We start from the raw sequence: 21,500 nt of genomic DNA on the forward strand, positions 1-21,500 counted from the left end.
TCCCCGCACACAGCTAAGGACAGGGCAACTATGTTGCTCATTTCATTGAAGCTGTGTCATAAGCCAGTGTAGCTCCCTTAGACAAACACGAAACAAAAACCCCAAACTTCTTTCTGGCTGTTTCTAGCAAGGCTTGGCTATTTCAGTAGGCTCCTTGGCGATTTCTGCGTGGGTCTTGCTAGATGTGGATAGATACAACCTTTCTATGGCCATCATGTTACCTGGTTAGAATGCAAACAGTCCATGAACCAGGGACCGTCTAGGAACCACCGTCATGGCGTCTGAGCAGCAGTTAACTGATGCTAACCGGCTCAAGGATGGGTCCTCTGGGGATGCTGGTGGGCAGTGGAGCAGACTCTAGGCTCACGGCTGGTGACATTAGAGGACCTGCAGGAAGCAGCAGTCGGACGGGTGGGGCTCCTCTTACACACTTCAGCTGCTAGCGTTTGTGAAGTGTGCCACACAGTGAACCTATGGAGTTTGGTTGACTTTTACGCTACGATTGACTGCCACACGTTGCTATGGAAACCACTGCATTTTAATCAGTTTAAGGAAGAGACTTGTATAAGCAATAAAGAGACAATGTGCTACTAAACGTGCGGGCTCTCTAGAGCCAATGAAGCAGGTTCAAGTTCAGGCTTTCGAATCCCTAGTTCTACCACGCCAAGCAAGTTACTTAGTTTCTCCAGGTCTCAGTTTTGCCATCTGTAAGATGGGGCTAGGAATACTTACTGGCTTAAAGTAAGTGCAAGACAAACACTGCCTTCTATTATTTACACAGAAACCAAAAACCCAGTTCCACTGAAGCCGGCTTCTCCTTGTGTCCTGTCCAAGACACAAAAGGAAACAGGAGTAGCATCAAGGGAAGAATCTGGGTCACATCAGATCTACCGCTCTGCTGACTGGTAGAGAACTGGGTACGGTCAAAGGGCACATACATCCTCTGCCACTTCTAAAGGGAATGAAACAAGACAAAGTTGTGCACAGCAGCTCGGAAGGCGGTCTTATCAGTTCAACCAAAGCACTGTGCCGCGACACCGCGTGGTCATTCTTAGGGGAAGAGTTACTACGGCGTAAGTGCTGAGAATACACCAGGCTCTACAAATTCTACCTCAAAGTAGAGGATGATTTGGGGGCCATGGGGAGTCACATGGGAAACTGACTCTCTATATCTGTTATGTCTGTAAAATTTGAATGTTATACTGAATACCACTCTTTCCCTTTGCTCTTTTATGTTAAATCAATGTTTAAAAGACAAAGGAGCTGGGGAAATGGCTCAACTGGTAAGGTGTTTGTTACACACATTTGAAGACCTGAGTTCAGATCACAGGCACCCACGTTAAAAGCTGACTGTGTTGGCACATACCTATGACCTCAATTCTGGAGAGGCAGAGACAGGAGGGTCCCTAGGGCTTGCTGGACAGCCAGCCTAGCGGAATCAGGAAGCTGCAGGGTCAGTGGAAGACCTCGGAGAGATGAGGAAAAACACCTGATGTGACTTTGGTCCACGTGAGCACACGCACCCACGGACCACACACACATACGGGCAGAGGAGAAAGCATTATTACCCTATTAGATTTTAAATCCCAGTGGGTGCTGATCTCCTTAGCTGCAGTAGGCAATTAATAATGATGACAGGTAGGCTGGTATGGAAATGCCCCTCTGATCTCCTTCCTGAGAGGTGATAACACACATCGTGCTTAGAATCGCTTTCATCATATTGTAAATCTTCCCACAAACCTGCTCAAGTGAGTGTTTGTGGCTAACACTTGGACCTGCATAGCTTTATATCCTGTTGAAACCCAGCCCTGCATCTTAGGGACTGTCTGATCTAGGGCAATTTACTAAATCTCTCTGTGCCTCAGTTGATTTATCTGTCAAATGGGAGTAATGGGAGAGCTTCAAAGGCGTGAAGGTGACTCGCGAAAATGCTTAGGACAGTGGCTGCCACGTAATGAAGCCAGAGTATATGCTTAGCTGTGCTCATTGGGAGAGAAAACCCTAGACACAAACCATACCTCGACCACCACCTCCCCAGGCTCCCAGAGTCTCTCACTGAACCTGGAGCTGCACCACATGGTGGGCGTACAGGATGCTGCTGCGCATTCCTTCTAGGCTGTGGGCCCAGGCACAGCATGCTCCAACCCATCTTTCTGGCACTGCTGCACTCACTTCTTTTGAACTTTCCTTTTATCTCTTTGTGGCTGGATTGAAACGGCTTCAATGGTTTCCTTCTGCCAAAAGTCTACACCTCAAACATCTCTGTCTACTCGCACATGGACCACACTTCCTGTACATGATGAGTATTTCCAGTATGGAGTCTGCTCTAGCCACATGGTCTACTCCCTGTTCTCCGTGCTCCATGAGAGCATCCCCAACTCTGAGGTGCCGTCTCCAACCACTGGCTAGTCTACTCCTAATCCATCCTCTGGGAATACTGTAATCAGGAAGGCTGTCTGACCACTCCGACCTACAGCGTGTCTACTTAGAGGTCCTACAGCATCTCATAGCTTAGGTTCTCATTTGATGCTCAGTCATAATCATCACACTTGCTCCATGGGGTTACATACACCATACATACATACACACACACACACACATGCATACATATATACACACTACACACATATAAATACATACGACATACATACATTCCACAAGCATTCATTGGTAAGGCTTTGGAAACTCAGAGAGAAACAGGCCGCAGCTCAGAGACAGAGTGCTTGCCTAGCATATATAAGGCTTCATCCCCAGTACTAGTATTAGTAATGACGGGAAACGGCTGGGAACATAGCTCAGAGGGACAGTTCTTGCTTATTGAATTAAGGCCCTGGGTTTGAACCCTAGCACCACAAAAGAAGGGAAAGAGTGGCACCAAGTAAGCCAGGTGGGGTGATTCATGCCCAACCTCAGCAGTTGAGAGTCAGAGGCAGGAGGATCACATTTAAGGCCAGGCTGGTCTAGGTGGCAAGTTCTAGACCAGCCAGGACTTTATAGTAAAACCTTGTCTAAAAGATAAAAAGTGGGCGGGGGGAGGCACACACTAAACGAGGAAGAGGAATGAGAATACCTGCCTGGCCACAGTTGGCCGTGTGCTGTTGGAGCCGCACAAGTGCCTGGTGGCCCGGAGATGCGAACAATGACAGAAATGGGCCCGCACTGAAAGCACGCAGGGCTGAACTCATCTGTCCTCTCTTCTTCTGACTGACCAAAACCACAGAACTGGATCTGAAATGTGTTAACCCTGTCCCACTTAGGCTCTCAAAGTGACCGGCTCTGACCGGTTTTCCCTCCCCAGCGTTGGCCTCTCCCTGGAGTGTATTTTTCCACCCTTCCTTTCTACCTAACTCATTTCTAGCTGCCTATTTGTTTAAAATGTGAACCAACTGGTCAGGTACAGTAATCTAATTCTGCGTTTGGTTGGAGGCCAACGCATTGAGAGCACTCAATAAATAATGGCGTCCTCCATGCCTTTCCTAGATTCTGGCTGCCTGAGATGCTACTGGGATCTTAGGAGGCAAGCCCAAGAGACAGGACGGAGAGTGCTAAAGCAACGGAGTGTGGAGTGCATGGAGGCAGATTCGCTCTGACTGACTGGCCAAGAAATTATACACCTGCCGCTGGCCTGCTTGGGTAAAGCCTAGGACAGGCAGGCAAATGTCTCTCGCATGAGTTGGCGAGGGCGTGCCTCCTTCCTGACAGATTTTCTCTAATTCAATCTGGGTAAAAGTGCAATAAAGGCTTCCTCCCTGTGGGCACACAGGTCCATCTGTGTGCGCTTGCCATCATTAAGGAAATTCTTCTTCCTGTGAGTGGGTGGTCCTGGGAGGAGCAAGACAGGCGTCTGCTGGGTGATCCAGGCTGCCCCAAGGGAGGAAGAGCTGGGAGAGCATCTTTAAGATAAAATCTCACGGACAATAGCACTTGTCAGAGCCTAAGCCCGTCCATTCGACCTGTCCACCATGCAGCGCCCATTGAGGAGGAACGTCACAGGACCTAGTTCATGGGAGATACGTAATTATTCCGACAGTGACTGAAATTCAAGCTTTAGCTCTTGCTGACAATCTTCTTCCATACGGGAAATGCTATGTATCTAACACACTATACGCCATAGATGAAGGAGGCATTATGGCCTCGCACATTCCTTCATTGCTGGATGTGAACTCCCAAATTCCTTTTCCTTTTCCCTATCACCCATGGAGCGATAAGCATGGAGCCCTCTAGTTTAACCCACTTTTTTTTATTTCTCCGGGCCTCTGAATGCTAATTGGAGCAACACTGGGCAGTTGTGAGTTGGCCTCTGGTTTGCCCCCTTTATGCTTCACTTTCTTAGACAGGAATAGGTTGGTCAACAGTCTGGGGCATTGGTTCTAGTTTCAGTCTAGTTTGAGACCAGCCACACCACCTATTCTCTCTCTCTATCGAATGGCAATGGTGCCAACTGGCTCAGACATGGGGCCAGGGCTGGGGAGCTCACAGGTAGAGGCAACGGCGTATCCAAGAATAATGCAGTACTATGAGGAGAAATTTTGATCTTTTTCTTCTAATGGCCCTTGCACCAACCTCATAATTTCTGCCTTTTCTGCTTCTGTGGTTTTGGCACATTGTTTCTAGAGGTCTGGGTAATGAGCATGACCAGTCTCCTCCCGCACAAATTCTATTTAGAATGGAGCTGGCGGCCAGTCCGGCAAAAGGTGAATGGTAGGAGCACTTCCGAGGGAGGGTTTCTGGGAGCGTCTCTTTGAGCTGCTTCGGCTAAGCTACAAATTTGATAAGAATTCTACTACAACCCAAGAAACGGATCCTCGTGCTTTGAGATGCACAGTCTTTGCAGATTACAGCCATGAGAAACCACACACACACACACACACACACACACACACACACACACCAAAGTGCCAGTGAATGACTTTCCCCTATCGAGTATGTAACACACATTCCTTGAGCATAAACTGTGAGGCTCTCTCTAGAAGAAAACTCCCCTTTATTGGTCCACTGATAAAGACATCGGCAGCATAACACAAGAAGAGTGGCTAAAGCCCAAAGCAAACATGGTTGTCATAACCAGGATGGGAAAGAGTGACATCAACTCCTAAAGCAAATAGTCAGGATCTATTATTGGTGGTTTTCAAACACAAGAATGAACAAGCACACATTGTTTCTTTAAAATTAGAAACCTCCAGAAATAACATTCCTTTAGAGAAAAGACCATCACACCTACCTAACACTAGCCCAAGGTGACCAGAAGGTACATTCAGTTTCAGACTGTGTGCCAAGCTAGCACTTCCATTTGACCCACAGAGGAACCAAGGGGGTGAATGCTGCCTCTTTCCCCAGAGCCCGCAGTGGCCAAACAGGAAACTGAACCCATAAAACCCTCACTTACTTCTGGTGCCTTCTTGAGTTTTGGGTCCCAAACCTGGGAAGCACGAGAGCCAGGCAGCCCTTGCTCCCCACCATGTCTGGATCCCTGTGGCGACCGGCTTGGTGTGGAAGAACAGCCAGAAGAAAAGAGGAAGAGGTGCTTACTCACCCTGCACTCAGAGCTGGCACCAGTTATAAAAACAACACAACTCCCCCGGGAGGTGCACCTCCCAGCCACCTTGCCTCATCGCCAATTTGCAGCAATAGGGCTGGCTGGCTGGGATGGGAGGAAAAGGCCGACAGGCAAGAACCCCCCTACCGTACCCCAAAGCCTGCCTCAGAGAGAGTCGCTTTCAAGTGGGCTCCGTGACACCGAGGCCTGTTTCCTGCAGAGAAGTGAGTTGTACAAGGGTTGGGTCAGGTACTCGGTAAAGAGCTACCAGTAGACTGGGGGTTCTTACTGTTCCTCTGTAAATACAGCCAGCTGCCTGTGATGTGGGGTGGGGGTGGGTGCCAGCCACAGGAGGGAGCAGTTAAGATTGTTTCTGGAACTTGCCCCTCAGCCCTGGGCCATGATCTCATGGCTTCAGGATTCTGCTTTCCAAATGAATGCAGGTAAGTTCTCTTTCCCCAACAAATCTCTTTTACACATTTTAAAACCTCATCATGATAATTGTTGCTGTTGTTGCTGCTGCTGTCTGTTTGGTGTCAGGTCTGTGTCTGTGCCATAGTCACGCATGTGGAGATCAGAGGACAACTTTCAGGACTAAATTCTCTTCTTCCACTGTGAGATACAGGGATTGAACTCGGGTCCGCATGCTCGCATGGTAAGCGTTTTTTATCCCCGGCCCCCACCCTTACCCCGCAGCCACGCCACTGGGCCCCATTTAACATCTTCTGCAAATATAGTGTCAAACGATTTATTTCTGAACATTTTTATATATTTAGTGTCACTTTAAATATTGAGATGCACAGAAGCAGAGACCCGAGGCTTCCTGTGCCATCTCTGGTAACAGGCTGAGCCCAAGCTAAGCTCCTCCAGCGGGCATCCTGGAGGTGGCCAGCGGCTGCACCTTAGCCCCAGTTCCAGCAAGGGTTGGGTGGTGGTGTCTGCTTCCCCTGAGCCATCCAGATGCCACTCATTGCAGAGATTCATTAAATGCTGCCAGACCTGACCTCATGACCTGGGAGGAGGCTCTGAGTCCAGACTCTCACACCCTCCCTTTCAGGGCGCCCTCCCAGGCTTAGTGGCAGGGTGTTCCCAAGTACGGGCTGCTGAACCATCTGGACTGACGATATTCCTAAAACTTCCAAAGCTTGGTTTCCTCCTCAAAGCATAAACAATTTTTTTATTCTCTGTAGATTAATTTTCCCCACTCTGAGAAGTTGGGCCTCAAACTCAGTAAGTGGCAAAGGATGACCTTGTGGTGATATCTTGTTTGTGCTGTCACAAGGTTTGCCTGAAGATCAGAGTGTGGAGCTGGCCACACTAGTCCGCCAAAGAAGCCAGGTAGTGGCGGTAATCCCGGCACTCAGGAGACAGAAACAGACAGAACTCTGTGAGTTCAAGGCCACCCTGGGCTTTGTGAGGTTGGTCCAGAATAAAGGACAAACAGAGCTGGGAGGTGGTGGCTCACACCTTTAATCCCAGCACTAAGGAGCTGGAGACAGGAGAAGTGATATTGCTGGGTGGAGAAAGGAAGATAAGGTGGGAGGAGACAGGAGCTCAGGATTCAGTCTAAGGTTTTGTAGAGACAGCTACAGGATACCCATTTGGTCTGAGGATTTCTTAGAGGTAAGAACCAGTAGCTGGCTGCTCTGCTTCTCTGATCTTTCAGCTTTCACCTCCTCCTATCTGACTCCAGGATTTTATTACTAAGACCAATCAGAATTCACGCTACAGACCTTGAACTCCTGCTCCCACCTGCCAAGTGCTGGGATGACAGGCATGTGCCCTCGTGCTCCCTGTGTGTGGTGCTGGGGGTGAGACCCAGGGATGCAGGGTGTCAGGCAAGCATTCTACCAGCTGAGCACCATCCCCAGCTGTAGAATTCTCTAATTCAGTGGTTTGTTTCTCCTTTAGCAACTCTGTCATTGCCTAGTGGAACCAGATACGAAGGTTCCATCCAGGTTCTAGGGGTCCCAAGCATTATCCTTCTCAAAAATTGTAAAGGAGGTGAGGGATATAAGCTCTGTGTTTGATATTCAGAACATTAAAAATATTTTAATTAAAATATTTTGTTAACTAATTGTAGTGGGGCGAGGGGGCTTGGTTCACAGCACCCATGCCTTACAGCTTACAATCCACAGAACCCACATCCTTCATCTTAAATTGACTGTAACTTCAGCTTCCGGGAAGCCAACGCCCTCTTATGGCCATCTGCAGTACTGCACACACATGGCATGAACACACACATGAATGAACAAAAAAGAATCTTTAGAGAGAAAACCCACAAAGGTTTTGCTTATCATTATTCAGGGGAGGAGGGGGGGCAATACGGGGTTAAGAGATAGCTCACAGGTGAAGAACACTAGTTGCTTTCGCAGAAGACCTGGGTTTGGTTCTCATGACCCACATGGCAGCTCATAATTGTCTATAACTTCAGTTCCATGGGACCTGATACTCTTCTGGCCGCCACAGGCACTAGGCGTGCACATGGTACACATGCCTCTGGCCAGGCAAACATTCACACACATAAAATAAAAACTGATAAACCTTTGTGAAAATAATAACAACTGTAAAAGAAAGAGCTCACATCAAAAGCTAGGAGTATGTGGTAGCCCACCTGAAATCCCAGCCCTCCAGAGGAGCAGAGATGGAATCTCTGGGCAAGCTGGCTAGCTAGCTAGACTAGCCCAAACCATGAGCTCTGGGTTCAGTGAGACACTCTACCTCACTAAGTAAAGTGCAGAACCTTTGAAGAAGACTCCCAAAGTCAACCTCTGGTCTTTCCATGAGCATGCGTGCACGCGCACACACACACACACACACACACACACACACGTAAAAGAAAGTATATATTATAGAATTCTCTCTAATCTAGGAGTGAATTCAAAGGTCGCCATTCTTAAATAAGTAACATCAGATACTTTAGGAAGACAGATCTAAAAAGAAGTCATTGGAGGGCTGAAGAGTGAAGTACTTAGCTCTACTTTATGTAGCAGTGACCGTACTGAACGTTCATTAAGTAGTTATTTGGCTATTAAAGTAGTTTTATTTTTCCTCTTGGGGTCCCACTTGTTGGGGTGTTCATTAAACCTGTATTATCTCTGTGTTGTGAAGTCTGATAAAAGTTTTAAGTTAGGGCTCCTTCGAATACACATCGCAGGATGTTCCAAACACGCAATATGGGACATCTTGAAGTATGAGAACCCCACGGAAGAAAACAACTTCAGGTAAAGCAGAGACCAACTATGCAGAGACCAGCTATGCGCTGTGCTCACCTCCGGCCCGTGCTCAGGACAAAGTGTTCAGGTGGGAAGGCGGGTTTTCAGGAGCCGTCTCACAGGACTGGATTCGATAGCATAGAAGATCATGCACCTAAATCTTAGTGGAGAGAGAGCCTATTATCAAGAGAATCTGCTGGGACACTGGAAGGGCAACTTTCTCAAGCTGCACCAAGGCAAATGTCTACAGGTTCCAACTGAAGAAGATAAGGGTAGAGTCCTGCCAGAAGCTCAGGGTTGAGCTGAGAACACAGAGCAAACACCTGGGTTCTGGAGTTCTGCTGTCTGTTTTGTTCCTGGGGTGGAGAAGGCAGGGACGGTCTATGAACACCTAAATTTATTTAAGGAAATAACGGGAATACAGAGGGGGAGATCTTTGGAGGTCTCAAGGCAGGCCTCAGGGGCGAGTGCCGCACTACCACAGGTTTCTTTTTCTCTGGAGTTCTTTGAGACCTCCCCTTCAGGCAGAAGGACTGCAGAAGGGCTCCACATTCCAGACTTCCAGAGTCGGAGTGATAGATCTGGGTCTGGACCACGCTCTAGGGGGTCAATAGTTTCAGCAGAGATCAGCTATCATTGTTTTTCTGTGAACTGCTCCTGCCCAGTTTCGCAAATGAAAACAAAAGCGATAGGTTCCCCAGGAGAAGAGGCTCCGCCTTCTCTAAAAGCAGGTCTCAGTCCCCCAACTACAGCAGATACCAGATACATAGAGATCCTTGGATTAGCAGAAGCTGATGCTATCACAGAATGGCCGCACCCACGAAAAGACAGGCGGCATGGTCAAGATGGTGGTGGCGGGGCGAGGGTGGAGGTGTGGGTTTGCCTTCTGACTCTGTCTCACTTGGCCTCTCCAACCCTTCAGAAACACAATCTTCCAGGGTAGTTTAAAGGCAGAAATTTTAGGATTAGAATATATCAGCTCGATAAGAATGGCTGGGATTTTGCTTGTGTACATCCCTTGCCCCCCCATGCATTTTCAGCGTTTAGAATAATCTGCCCAAGATCTCTGCAGGCTACACACATAGGCTAGAATTAGGGAATGCCCGAGGCCGCCCTCAGGGAAGACAGAATTATCATAAAAAGGAAAGAGCTCACCAACCTCCAAGCCAGCCTTTCCCAGTCGCATGAGCCTGTCTTATGTTTCCGCAATCCCCCAACTCAACACCATAGAAAAGTCTCCTTCTTCCTACCATGTAATACATAATTATTCTTTCTTAATTAGAAAATGAAGCTACCTTTTGAAGAAGTTACCACTCACCTACATGAAGTCTGTTTGGAGATTGTCCCTGACTATTAGGAATTCTAGGGTGCTTTCTCTTTTTGCAACACTGCAGATGGAGAATGTAGAATTTGATAAATTATAAACTTAATGAGGCTTCTCACTCCTCTAGCCAGTCATTAGCCAGCCAGGAAATGATCGCTGTTACTTAATTATAAGATGAAACTAACCATTGAGAAATGCTGAACGTGATCTGATTGGCCCATGCACTGAGGACTAAGTCCACAGGCATGCCTCTATGTACCAATTAAAGCTGCATCACCCACAGTAAAATGCTGCATGTCCTTGGCTGGGATCTATGTTGTCATTTTCAGATTAGAACAACAACAATTGCCGTCTGGGGCACGTCCCAAGCACCAGTGACTGAGCCTTTCTAACCCATGATGAGGTTCCCTCTGACTGGCTTCATTTCCCAGGAAATGCTCTGTGTTCTCACTTTGGCCCCACCCAGCACAATAGGCATCCAATCAATCACGACTGTCAGGTAGAAAAAAAAAACATCAAAAAGCATTTTGGAGAGCAAGTGCATATAAACTATGTGTACAGGAAATTTTCATCTTGATTTTGCAGGGCAGTTCATTAGCAGGTGGGAAGTAGGTAACAGAGAGAACACTAAGTAACCTACAGGGCTAGCATTCAGCCTGAGCAATTTCTGTTGGCATACAAGTTTTTGGTTTATTTGTTTTTAACTCAATACTGAGTATGCAGAATCAAATTTTCCTCTCTTTTCTTTTATTCCCCCAGACAGGGTTTCTCTGGCTGTCTTGGAACTCACTTTGTAGACCAGGCTGGCCTTGAACTCACAGAGATCCACCTGTCTCTGCTTCCCAAGTGCTGGGACTAAGGGTGTGCACCACAACTGCCTGGCACAGAATTTTCTAAAGCTTTGAATCAGGGCTGACTTTATCAAATGTTGCTTGCTTTTCCTTTCTGGATCCCCGCTTCCACTTTCTTGTAGCTAAAAAAAATGAACAGACTGATAGATACCAGGGCCTGGAGCTCCCAGAATGTCTGGGTTCTAATCCCAACACTGTCATTCAAACTTGGCATGTGAGGGTCAGTGAGAGAGATGGCTTATGAGGAGAGGTGTTTATGTACCAGTCTGACGACCTGAATTCAATACCCGAATCCCACAAAGTGGAAGGAGAGAACTTACTCAAGTTATACACACACTCTAGTACACTCTGGCACCGCTGTGCTTGCTCAAACACACACCACACACACACAATAAACAAAATAAATTTAAAAAAATGTAAAGTCAAGCTCGGCATGTGACATTCAGATTAGAAAAGAAAGAGAAAACACTAATAGTTATGCTCAATATAGAGACTCTACCCCTAAGTTCAGCACAAGGTGCATCACAAAATTTCAATTCCAGATGGATCGCCTTATCAGGAAGAGACCTACAATTCCCACAGAAGGGAAGAGGGACGGACACTGAAGGAGGAAATCCCAAGAGCTCAGGAATGTGAGTTACTTTATTGCCCCTAGTTCTACTTTAAGGGTGGAGCTGCAGGGAACAAACCCTAGAAACTGTGTGAAAGAATGTTTAGGGTTGCTCAAGGCTGAACCTCAAGGTGAGTGTAAGGACCTGGAAGCCCCGTAACTGAGGTGCTGCAGTCTGAACTGACCACTTAAGCCCATGACTAAGTCTTTCTAGCACTGCCGCTATAGGCTGCCCTCTTGCCAACATCGAGCTGAGGAGAGGAGGGAAGCACTGGCCTGAAGACAGCCTGCACTGGCCCGTGTTGGCAGCTCTGGCTCTCTTCACCCGCCCTTCCCAGTCACCAGCACCTTGCCAAGATCAATGGTTTATGTTCACTTCAGCCCTCCTCACCAGCCCTGGCGTGGATGACTAGGTCTTTCTTCTTGCTACGCTCCCAAAATGTTACAGCTCCCCCACTTCACCCCCAGTCCTCCCCGCCCCCAGGGGTTCCCTGCTTCCCCCAGCTCACTGCTTTGTTTACCTTGGCTGAGTCCACCTGTCTCCGGGCTCTGGAGCCCAGGCTTGCTCTTCTTGTCTTCTCTCTCTCTCCCTACTCACGCTTTCTCCTCAGATGACTATCTGCAGACCTTAAATGCTACTTACGCGTGGGGGACCCTCCTGTTCACCTCACTTTTATCTCTGGTGCTGTCTTCTCCAACACAGCCACCTACACAACCACCTGATTGGCACAGCAAACAGATGATACCTAACTAGGACCTCTCCACTCCGCAGTAAACTATCCTTCCCCACCCCTCTCTCTCACACACACCCCTCTCCAGTTTTCCTTCTCCTGACTCCAGGTTCCATTATCGTCCAGAATGTTCAGATAGAGCCCAGTGTCCCCCATTCTTCTTTCCCCTAATCCCTGTATTCAACACACCTGCTCCTCAATTATCAGCTGATTTTATCAGCCCAAATCTCATCCCTTCGGCCATCTCCACTGCCCAGGGCAAGCAAACAGCCAGCGCCTCCCTAAATTAGTGGTTGGCTTCCAAACTTATTTCCCTCCCTGCTTCCACCCCGAGCCTCCTACAGTCTGTTTCCCACAATGAGAGCTCAGGTCATTCCCCTGAAACAGAATAGATAGTGTAAGTATCATTTGTTGTTTAAAACCCTTTGAGGGCCATGTGTGACACTTAAGAAGTCCATGGCCACACATTTCCTGATATCTTTAGCCTTCAGCTTTCTTCAGCCCCCACATCACAGCTCCCTTGACCTTCTGCGGTCACAAAGGCCCATGTCTCCATGTGGTTGGCTTCTTTTGCTATTAAGGCTTCCGTTCAGACATCCTCCTCCTCTACCCTACCACTAAAGCATCTTGAGCAAACTCTGTCTTTCTTAAGTCTAACTTCTGTTTATTTGCTTCCCAGAGGCTAAGTCACAAGAAAACAAACACCTCCCTTATCTTATACTACTCCATTCCCCGTGGCTACCACACAGTGGCTATTCTACCAGGATCAGTTAAAGGATTAATTACCTGCAAGTGTAATAGCAATTTGCAAATTATACATAATGGCCCATTGGAACTCAACAGCTAATCCAACTAATCCACCAATAGCTGAGAAAGTGCTGGAGTCAGGGAGAAACTGGGGCTATTGAGTCTCCAGAGTGTGCACCTGTCTCCTGAAATCCTTGTCCCTTTCCCCAGAGCCCAGAACACCAACAGAGAAGGCGATGTTGGATAGACTCTCCACTCAGGCGCTACCTATTAGTGTGTCTATAAGAGCTGCATGTTCCGTTTCTAGGACTTTAGAGCTAAATCAGCTGAGCTAAGTCCCTGAAGAAATGGCTCTTCTTGGGCTGTGACCTACAGCGCTAAAGGGCCTGCTTAAGGGTCTTCGTAGACTGTTTCTTCAGCTACACGTGGATCCTAGACTCACCACCACCCCTGCCCCCAACAGGCCATTACCCACCCTCCTGAGACTCCCGGGTCCTCTTCTAAGAACTACCTGGAAGTTGGTAGAAAGTCTAAGGGAAGTTTTTAGAGAAAATCTGTCCCCTAAAGAGTTTGACCCTAACATTTGCAAAAAGTAAGGGGTGGCCAGCTATGGCCTATACACAGGGTGTAAACAGTAAGGGGTGGCCAGCTATGGGCCATAACAGAGTTATGGAATTATGGAGACAAAATCTCAGATCATCATGTTGGCAGTTCTTAAACTTTTGGGCTGTTTGGAAAGTCTTGCAACAACTGAGTTAAAATTCAATAGTCTGAGCCTGGAGGGGTGACTCAGTGGTTCTGGGTGGTTAAACGCTTGCTGCTCTTGCAGAGGACCTAGGTTTGGATCCCAGCATCCATACGGCAATGCCCGACCATCTGGAATTTCAAGGCCTCCATGGCACCAGGCAAATACAAAGTAGATACACATAAGCACAGGCAAAACAGTCATTCACATATAATAAAAATAAATATGTCCTTAAAAATCCTACGGTTATGCAAATATTTTCTGGGGTTGCATTGTCAAGAGTGACAGGGCAGTGCTGTGGGTGATGACCCATCAGTCACTGCGTGTCATGGAACTACAATGTCACGGAATTACAATCCTAAAAAAACTAGTGTAAGCACTCGATGCCCGAGGAACAATGAAACCTTTACCGTGAAGGAAGAATATAAGTCAGGAACAAACTCTGTATCTATAACTCAGTAGATGATCTTGGTCAAGGTCACTCTTGATGCCTCAATTTCTCCCCTCCCCCAGAAGAGGGAAAGATCGTCTGTGATCTGACCAGAGGTGAGAGGAAAGATGGGTAGAGATTGAACACACTGTGACTGACTCCATTCAGTAATTCTACCTGTGCTAAATTAGAATTGTGTCTTTACTCTAGTACGTTCTTAGTTGAAAAATCTCATCTGAACTTTTTCTCTTTTGTTGTTGTTGTTGTTGCTGTTTTCTTTCTAAGACAGGGTTTCTCTGTATAGCCCTGGCATCCTGGAACTCCCTAGATCAGGCTGGCCTTGAACTCCACCTGCCACTGCCTCTCAAGTGCTGGAATTAAAGGTGTGCACCATCATTCTCTGGCATGAAATTTTTCTTAATTTGGAGATGACCCGTGCGCAGTATCCAACTAGACAACAGGCATGTCTCCTTCAGAAGGAACCCTTAGAACAGAGTGGTTCTCATCCTTCCTAATGCCGTGACCCTTTAAGGCAGTTCCTCATGCTGTGGTGACCCCAACCATAAAATTATTTTTGTTACTACATTATAACTATAATTTTGCTACTGTTATGAATCATGATGTAAATATTTGATATGCAGGATATTTGATATTTGACTCCCAAAGGGGTTGCAACTCACAGGTTGTGAGCCACCGACTTGGAGGATCAGTTTGAAGTTACTGTTCAGTGGTAATCTTGGAGTGGACCCTTTTTGAAATTACTGTGTCTCATTTCACTACTAGAGATGAACATCAGACAGATTCAACTCTTCCTTAATGTCATTAAAAATGAGGCAGAATTTAACGGAATCTTCACTTAGAGACGGATAACCCTCGCACCGTTCTTGGCATGCAATGGGGTCAATTTTCCTTTCTTTGGACTTCCTGGCATTGTATGGTGCCTGATTTTGGCCTTGATGAATGAAATGGCCTCCTGTATTCACATAAGAATACAGCTCTTTGGCACTTAGATTTGAAAATACCTATAACAACATTCATACCTTTACTTCATAAAGAGCTGATTCCTGCTGAGTTATGAATCACCCTAGAACACATTCTGCCCTCTCCCATGCATGCCTTCCAGGTGATTCCCAAGAAGTCTCTCTGCCTGTGAAGCAAGCTGAGTCACAAGCAGATTCAAGATAGTCTTCAGCAAAATTTACTTCCAGCTTGGCATGATGGTGTGTGCCTGTAATCCCCACACTGGGGAAGCTAAGCAGGAGGACTGCCATGGTTCATGGTCTTTATTACAGAGCGAATTCTCGGTTAGCTAGTGCTACACAAGACGCCCCTGTCTCAAAACAATTTACTGTTGCATGGCAAGCACTGTGCTAGTTCTAAAGGCTACAGTGTAAACAAAATGGACATACATGTGGCTGGGATCTGACTCAGCTGGTAGACAAGCCCCTGTAAGTTCCTAGCACAACATAAAACCAGCTGTGGTGGCACACATCTGCAATCCCAGCGCTTGGTAGGTAGAGGCAGGAGGATCAGAAGTTCCAGGCCAACCTAGGAAAGGAAGACCCTGTCTAAATAAATAAATATGAACATAACCTTAGCTCACAAGTTAGAGCCTGAAAGGGAAGTGGGGGAAGTTTAGAGAACCTCTGGGAACAGTACTTGACGTCATGAGACCATTGCCCGCCTTGAGCAGAAGGGTGCACATTTCAGTTACATGAACACATGGGGAGGGACACTCAGTTTCCCCAAGTACAGGACTTACCCTGGCCATAGTCTCAACTACATCTTGATGAGATATAGAGCAGTTAGAAGGCTCTGAGAAATGTAAGAGTGAAAACAGAGGGATGGAGGGAAGGAGGGAAGGAGAAGAGAAGGAGGGAGGGAGGGAGGGAAGGAGAAGAGAAGAAGGAAGGGAGGGAAGGAAGGATGGAAAGAGAAAGGGAGGCAGATTGTATGCCAGTGTTAAAATGGATTTATCTTACATACCAGCTCCCCACATTCCCCCTACACATACAAGTAGGTTCCCTTTTGTTTCATTTTGGTATAGCTATATAAAACCAAGTAGCTAGCTATTTAGGCTTAGGTAAAAATAAATAAATAAGAAAAAGAAAGAACTGAAACAAGAAATGCCAAATGAAAATCTAATGCCAGTAGTTTCTCATCAGGAAATTGCAGACCATGTCTAATGTGACCTATTAGAATCGACCTGGGAACTGATGAAGCTGATGATAGGACCACACTGCCATTGTGACAGTTTAGATGCTGTGTTAGCCTCTTGGGGATGCAGAACTATGGGTGGTTAGCTAACTCCTTTGATACAGGCACTGTATAAATTAGTAGTCTGATACACAATAGTTCTGGTCTCCTTACACAATTCCAGGCTACCCAAGTTTCTAGCTGAAATCTTCAAAACTCCAGTAATAATGCCATCCTATGGAGGTTAACTAAAAACTAGTAAGTCACAAGGGCAAAAATTAGAAATCATATGCTATTATTCCTTTAATTCAGAAAACTGTAAGAATGTATTCCTGATCACATCAAAAGTATTCTGCAGGGCTGGCAAGATGGCTCAGCAAGTGAGCACTGGCTACCATGACTGAACACCCGAGTTTGAGCCTCAGGATTCACATGTTGGAGAAGAGAATTGAGTCCTGCATGTTGTCCCCTAACCCATACGTGTACCGTGGCACATGTGTACCCCCAATATAACATATGTACCGTGTGGCACATGTGCACCCCAACACAACATGTGTACCATGGCACATGTGCACCCCCCAACACGCAAATAAATAAATAAATGTAATACAAATTTTTGTTTTCTGCAAACATGCCAAGCCTCATCATCAGGTTTAATTTGAGCAATCTTCCCAGGGTCCTCTATTATTGAATCATAAATTACTAAATTATTACAGGGGGATGTGAGGCAGCTCTGGAATGTGTGACATAGATACTTATTCCACAGAAGTTCAGAGGGGGGGCACAATGTTCATACTCGTCATAATTTCTGTTTGGTGTGTGAAGCACAGTCTAATTTTAAAAGTGGCACAAAAATCGGGCTGTGTGTGTGTGTGTGTGTGTGTGTGTGTGTGTGAGAGAGAGAGAGAGAGAGAGAGAGAGAGAGAGAGAGAGAGAGAGAGGAGAGTCTCATGGTTTTGACATTGAGTGGTAACTGCCCTGCTGGGAGTTCTCATGCCCCTCACCCACTCTTAGAAACCTGAACAACAGAACAGGCCCGAGGGCCTTCTGAAGCCACTGAGGCCCAAGCCAGTGCTGCACATGCTCCATCTCCCAGGAAACACAGAAACCTTCCAAGAATGAGAAGTGCTGAGCAGCGCAGCACCCAGGAGCTATAATGTACTGTCTTACAGACCACAGTGATCCGGTGTCAAAGCCACAAGACCAAGAGCAGGCTCTGCTTCCAAAAGACCCCCCCCCACCCCCGCGTCAGCAAGCAAGGCACTGATCACAGCCGAGTGGCCCCAAGTAGAGGACAGAGGCGCCGGGGACTAGAATGCCGACCAAAGGCAGGGCTGCCCACGCTCATTTCTCATGCTGGCATCTTAACAGCGATAAAGCGGGAAATGTGGAGGTTTAGGAACATTTTATTCATGTGTTTTAAGTCCTGGGTTACTAACTCTTTTACAGTTGATCTTAGCTATAAAATGGCGATGGCTAAATCCTAAAATATCAATTTCTCTCTATTTAAAAAATCTTAAAATGTCATTTAAAACTATCTCTTTTAAAAATATTTAAGTTTTTTTTTAAATGGCTAGAAAATTGTAATCAGTTATATTTAGGATTCAGGCACATTCATTAAAAAAAAAAAAAAAACAACATATCCAGAATTAAAAGCGAAGATGAGAGCTTTCCTGGGAACTTTACCTAACTTTTTTTTAAATAATGCTTTAGAAAGAAAATGATGAAAGAAAAAAGCCCCTTGCCAGTGGGGGAGGAGTTCCTTCGGGCGTTTCAATTAATAATAACTTCTAAAGTATCACCTTCTTAGTAGCAATGAATATGCAAAATGGAGTAAGGAAAACATAAAATATTGTTTCTAACTCCTCAGAGAGCCAGGCCCCTGTTCGGGCAGCGGTTCTGACTGTCCAGTCCGTTTAGGATTCGAAGCCCAAACCTAAGTGCCTTCCTTAGGTTTTCCCGGCTCAGCTGAGAAATCAGGAAGTAGTTTTGCAAATTGTACTGAGTCCTGGCAAGCTGGCTGGCTCTCTAGGGTAATGTGTCCTGTTTGACTCTGGATTCTTTGACTTTAGAGGTCATTTGTGATTCAAGCACCATCAGACAATCTTAAAGGTGGTAGGTACACTGAATGGTTAGTTCACATGACCAACCTTCAGTGGGTTTCTTTCTTGCTGTTTGTGGATTTGATACAGCCTGAGATCTTTGGTATGGTGTGTGGGAACAAGAAGAAATCAAACCATTCCAAAAAAGAGAAAACCCAAAAACATCTGTATCAAGCCTAAGTATCATAAATCAAGTCAAACTTGGTGCTATATGGACTAAAATAAATAAATACATCACCAGGAGAGTAAACTGAGAGGAGCTAAAAGGTAAAATTTTCTGCCTAATGCATTCTTGGTGCTTCTCTCTGAGTGCAAATGCCACAGAGAAATGGACTTTCCGAAACCCAGCTGACTCCAGGTGGCAGAACTGTAGGGAGTTGTTTTGCTTAAAGAGATAAGATCACCGCCCCCACCCTCCACCCCCTCCACCCACACCCCAGCCCTCACCAGTAGCTAATGGCCCTTCTCTGGACTCTTGAAACCACAAACTTGATGTAGGTTCTTTGAGCAGACAGTTTTTCAGCACCACCACCAGGACTGCAGGGGACAATGAGAATCTCATGACAACCACGAATATTACTGCTTGGCAAATGTTATTACCTGTCAATGTTTCTTATTGGTGGGTTCACTTTCCCCAACCAATGGAAAAACACGCCTCCCCCCCCCCCCTCGTTCTCCCCCAAACCACATTTCCTCAAAGATAGCAAGCTTTTGCTTTAAAAAAGGCTCTGAAAAGTAAGAACATTCTTTTTTATCTGCCTATGAGAAATGGAATTAATGGAAAACCAAACAGAAACTCTGGTAAGCAGACGACCATGGTGAGTGGTTAAATATTTAAACCTAAGAACTGGTCCATCTGAAAACAAACGCACAAGTGCCTGGCTTCCTTCCCTGTCTCAGGAATCAAGAATGTTCCCTTGCTGAGAGCTGCCATTTTGTTGACATTCAAGTAAAAGATTTGGCTCCAGGGAGATGTGGGAGCGCACACATGAAACACAGTCTGGCGAACCATTATCATAACAGATGAGTTCATTCCACACGGCCATGCCTGCAAACGGTACACGCGCAAAGAGGCTTAGAAAATAAAAGGCTTTCCCGGCTCAGCTCTGTGTCTCACTCCAATCCCCAAACAAGAGTTCCAGGTCACCACACAATTCCACAGGCCACCGGGGTACCAGACATCCCTCAGGGTCTCTCGCTATCAAGGACCTTTTCCTGTGTTTGCTGTGGTTTGACTTTGGTTTGGCTGACTGGTTGGTTGGCTGGTGCTGGGGACCATGCCATGCAAATTCTGTGTCTGGGCCACACCTTCAGCCTTCCTTTTGTTCTCTAAAGCCCACTGTGTCTATCCTGTCTTCTCTGTCTCATCTTCTTTCAGGTTTCCAGCACCTTTCCCAAAATGATGGTGCTGTCTCTTGCTACATTCTCTAACCCTCTCCCGCATTCTCCAACAGTGTGAATCCCCACGTTTCCATCAAGTCTTACACTTCTTTAAAAATAAACGGACGAGCATGGGATTATTTGGTTAATTCTGAAGATTTTATGAATAGGCACGTGTTTGTTTACAACTTTCATCTGATGTGATGAGATCTGATCAATGGGATCGCCCGCCCTCCTCGTCAGAAGTGTGTACTCGGAGACCAGATATGCTGACGCAGAGGTCACACGGTCCGGGTCCAAGCTCATTGACACCAACATGCAGCACCACTGTCATGGCTAGGAAACTCAACTAAGTAAGTCATCTTTCAAGCACACAGAGAGCGGGTCATAGAAGTAATGAAGGTCACGGAGGCCATGAGGTCATGAAGGTCATGGAGGGGAAGGCCCAGAGCCCCCGAGGGGAGGCTGAGGGAAGAGGAAGGCACACTCAAGGCCAGCCTGGGTAAATTAGTGAGACCCATTTCAAACTATAAAAGTGGTGAGGGAGGGCTGGAGAGATGGCTCAGTGGTTAAGAGCACTGGCTGCTTTTCCAGAGGTCCTGAGTTCAATTCCCAGCAACCACATGGTGGCTCACAACCATCTGTAATGAGATCTGGTGCCCTTTTCTGGCATGCAGGCATACATGCAGGCCAAATACTGTATACATAATAAATAAATATTATTTAAAAAAAAAGTGGTGAGGGAGATGAAGGGAGCTCAGTGGTGGGAGCTTGGCATTCACAAGGTCCTAATGGTGCCTTTCATGGCAAAAACAAATAACACAAGACACACAGATCAGAAAGTTAAATTGGGGAGTTTTCCCAGTGTCTGTTGAAACAAGGACAGTTCTTTAAAAGAATTCAGACAACAGACACTAACATCATCCAATGTTAAAGTTCCTGGTGGTAGGGCTGGAGAGAAGGCGCAGTGATTAGAAGCACTTGCTGCTATGCCAGAGGACCCAGGTTTGAGTCTGAGTACCTACACGGCAGCTCCCACTGTCAGTAGCTACAGTTCTAGGGGATCCAGTGACCTCTTCTGACCTCCGTGATCCTCAAGCATGCATGTGGTATACATACATACATGCAGGCCAAATGCTCATACACAGAAAATTTAAAAAGACAAATGATTTTAAAAATTATTAGTTGTTAGCCAGGCGGTGGTGGCGCACGACTTAATCCCAGCACTCGGGAGGCAGAGGCAGGCGGATCTCTGTGAGTTCGAGGCTAGCCTGTTCTACAAGAGCGAGTTCCAGGACAGGCTCCAAAACTACAGAGAACGCTGTCTCAGAAAATAAAAACTAAAACAAAAAATTACTAGTGGTTAATTACATTGAGACTATGAAGAGGTCATCTATGTTGGTGGGAAACACCCACAGGAAGGCTGAGCGTAGAAGGGCCACTGCTAATATCAAATATTAGGACAGGAACTCCCTGATTTAAAGAACCTCAGCTCCCCATCAACACTTATACACTTATCTAAAACTGACCAAACAGACTGCCCTTTGATCAAGTTGCCTCATTAAAACCCCAAAGCCCCCAGCATACAAATGTGAAACACCTCTGTGCCTTTATAGAGTGAGGCCATTCAACT

General features: G+C 46.4%; 1 protein-coding gene across 5 annotated transcripts in view; it reads right to left on the reverse strand.

Moving 5' to 3' along the window:
- The window catches only part of Shroom3 (shroom family member 3), a 288,498-nt gene that overhangs the window by 99,611 nt on the left and 167,387 nt on the right, over positions 1-21,500 (reverse strand). Inside the window, exon 1 of one of the 5 annotated variants that reach the window (XM_085691626.2) lies at positions 5,387-5,521. The exons of the other annotated variants lie outside the window; for them this stretch is intronic. Coding sequence (XP_085547752.2) covers positions 5,387-5,460 — 74 coding nt within the window. The 5' untranslated portion in view covers positions 5,461-5,521. Of the gene's footprint in view, positions 1-5,386; positions 5,522-21,500 lie in introns of those variants that run through there. 5 annotated transcript variants of the gene reach the window in all.

The sequence above is a fragment of the Myodes glareolus genome, chromosome 8 (assembly GCF_982192425.1).
Source record: "Myodes glareolus chromosome 8, mMyoGla1.1, whole genome shotgun sequence".
NCBI classification, from domain to species: Eukaryota; Metazoa; Chordata; class Mammalia; order Rodentia; family Cricetidae; genus Myodes; species Myodes glareolus.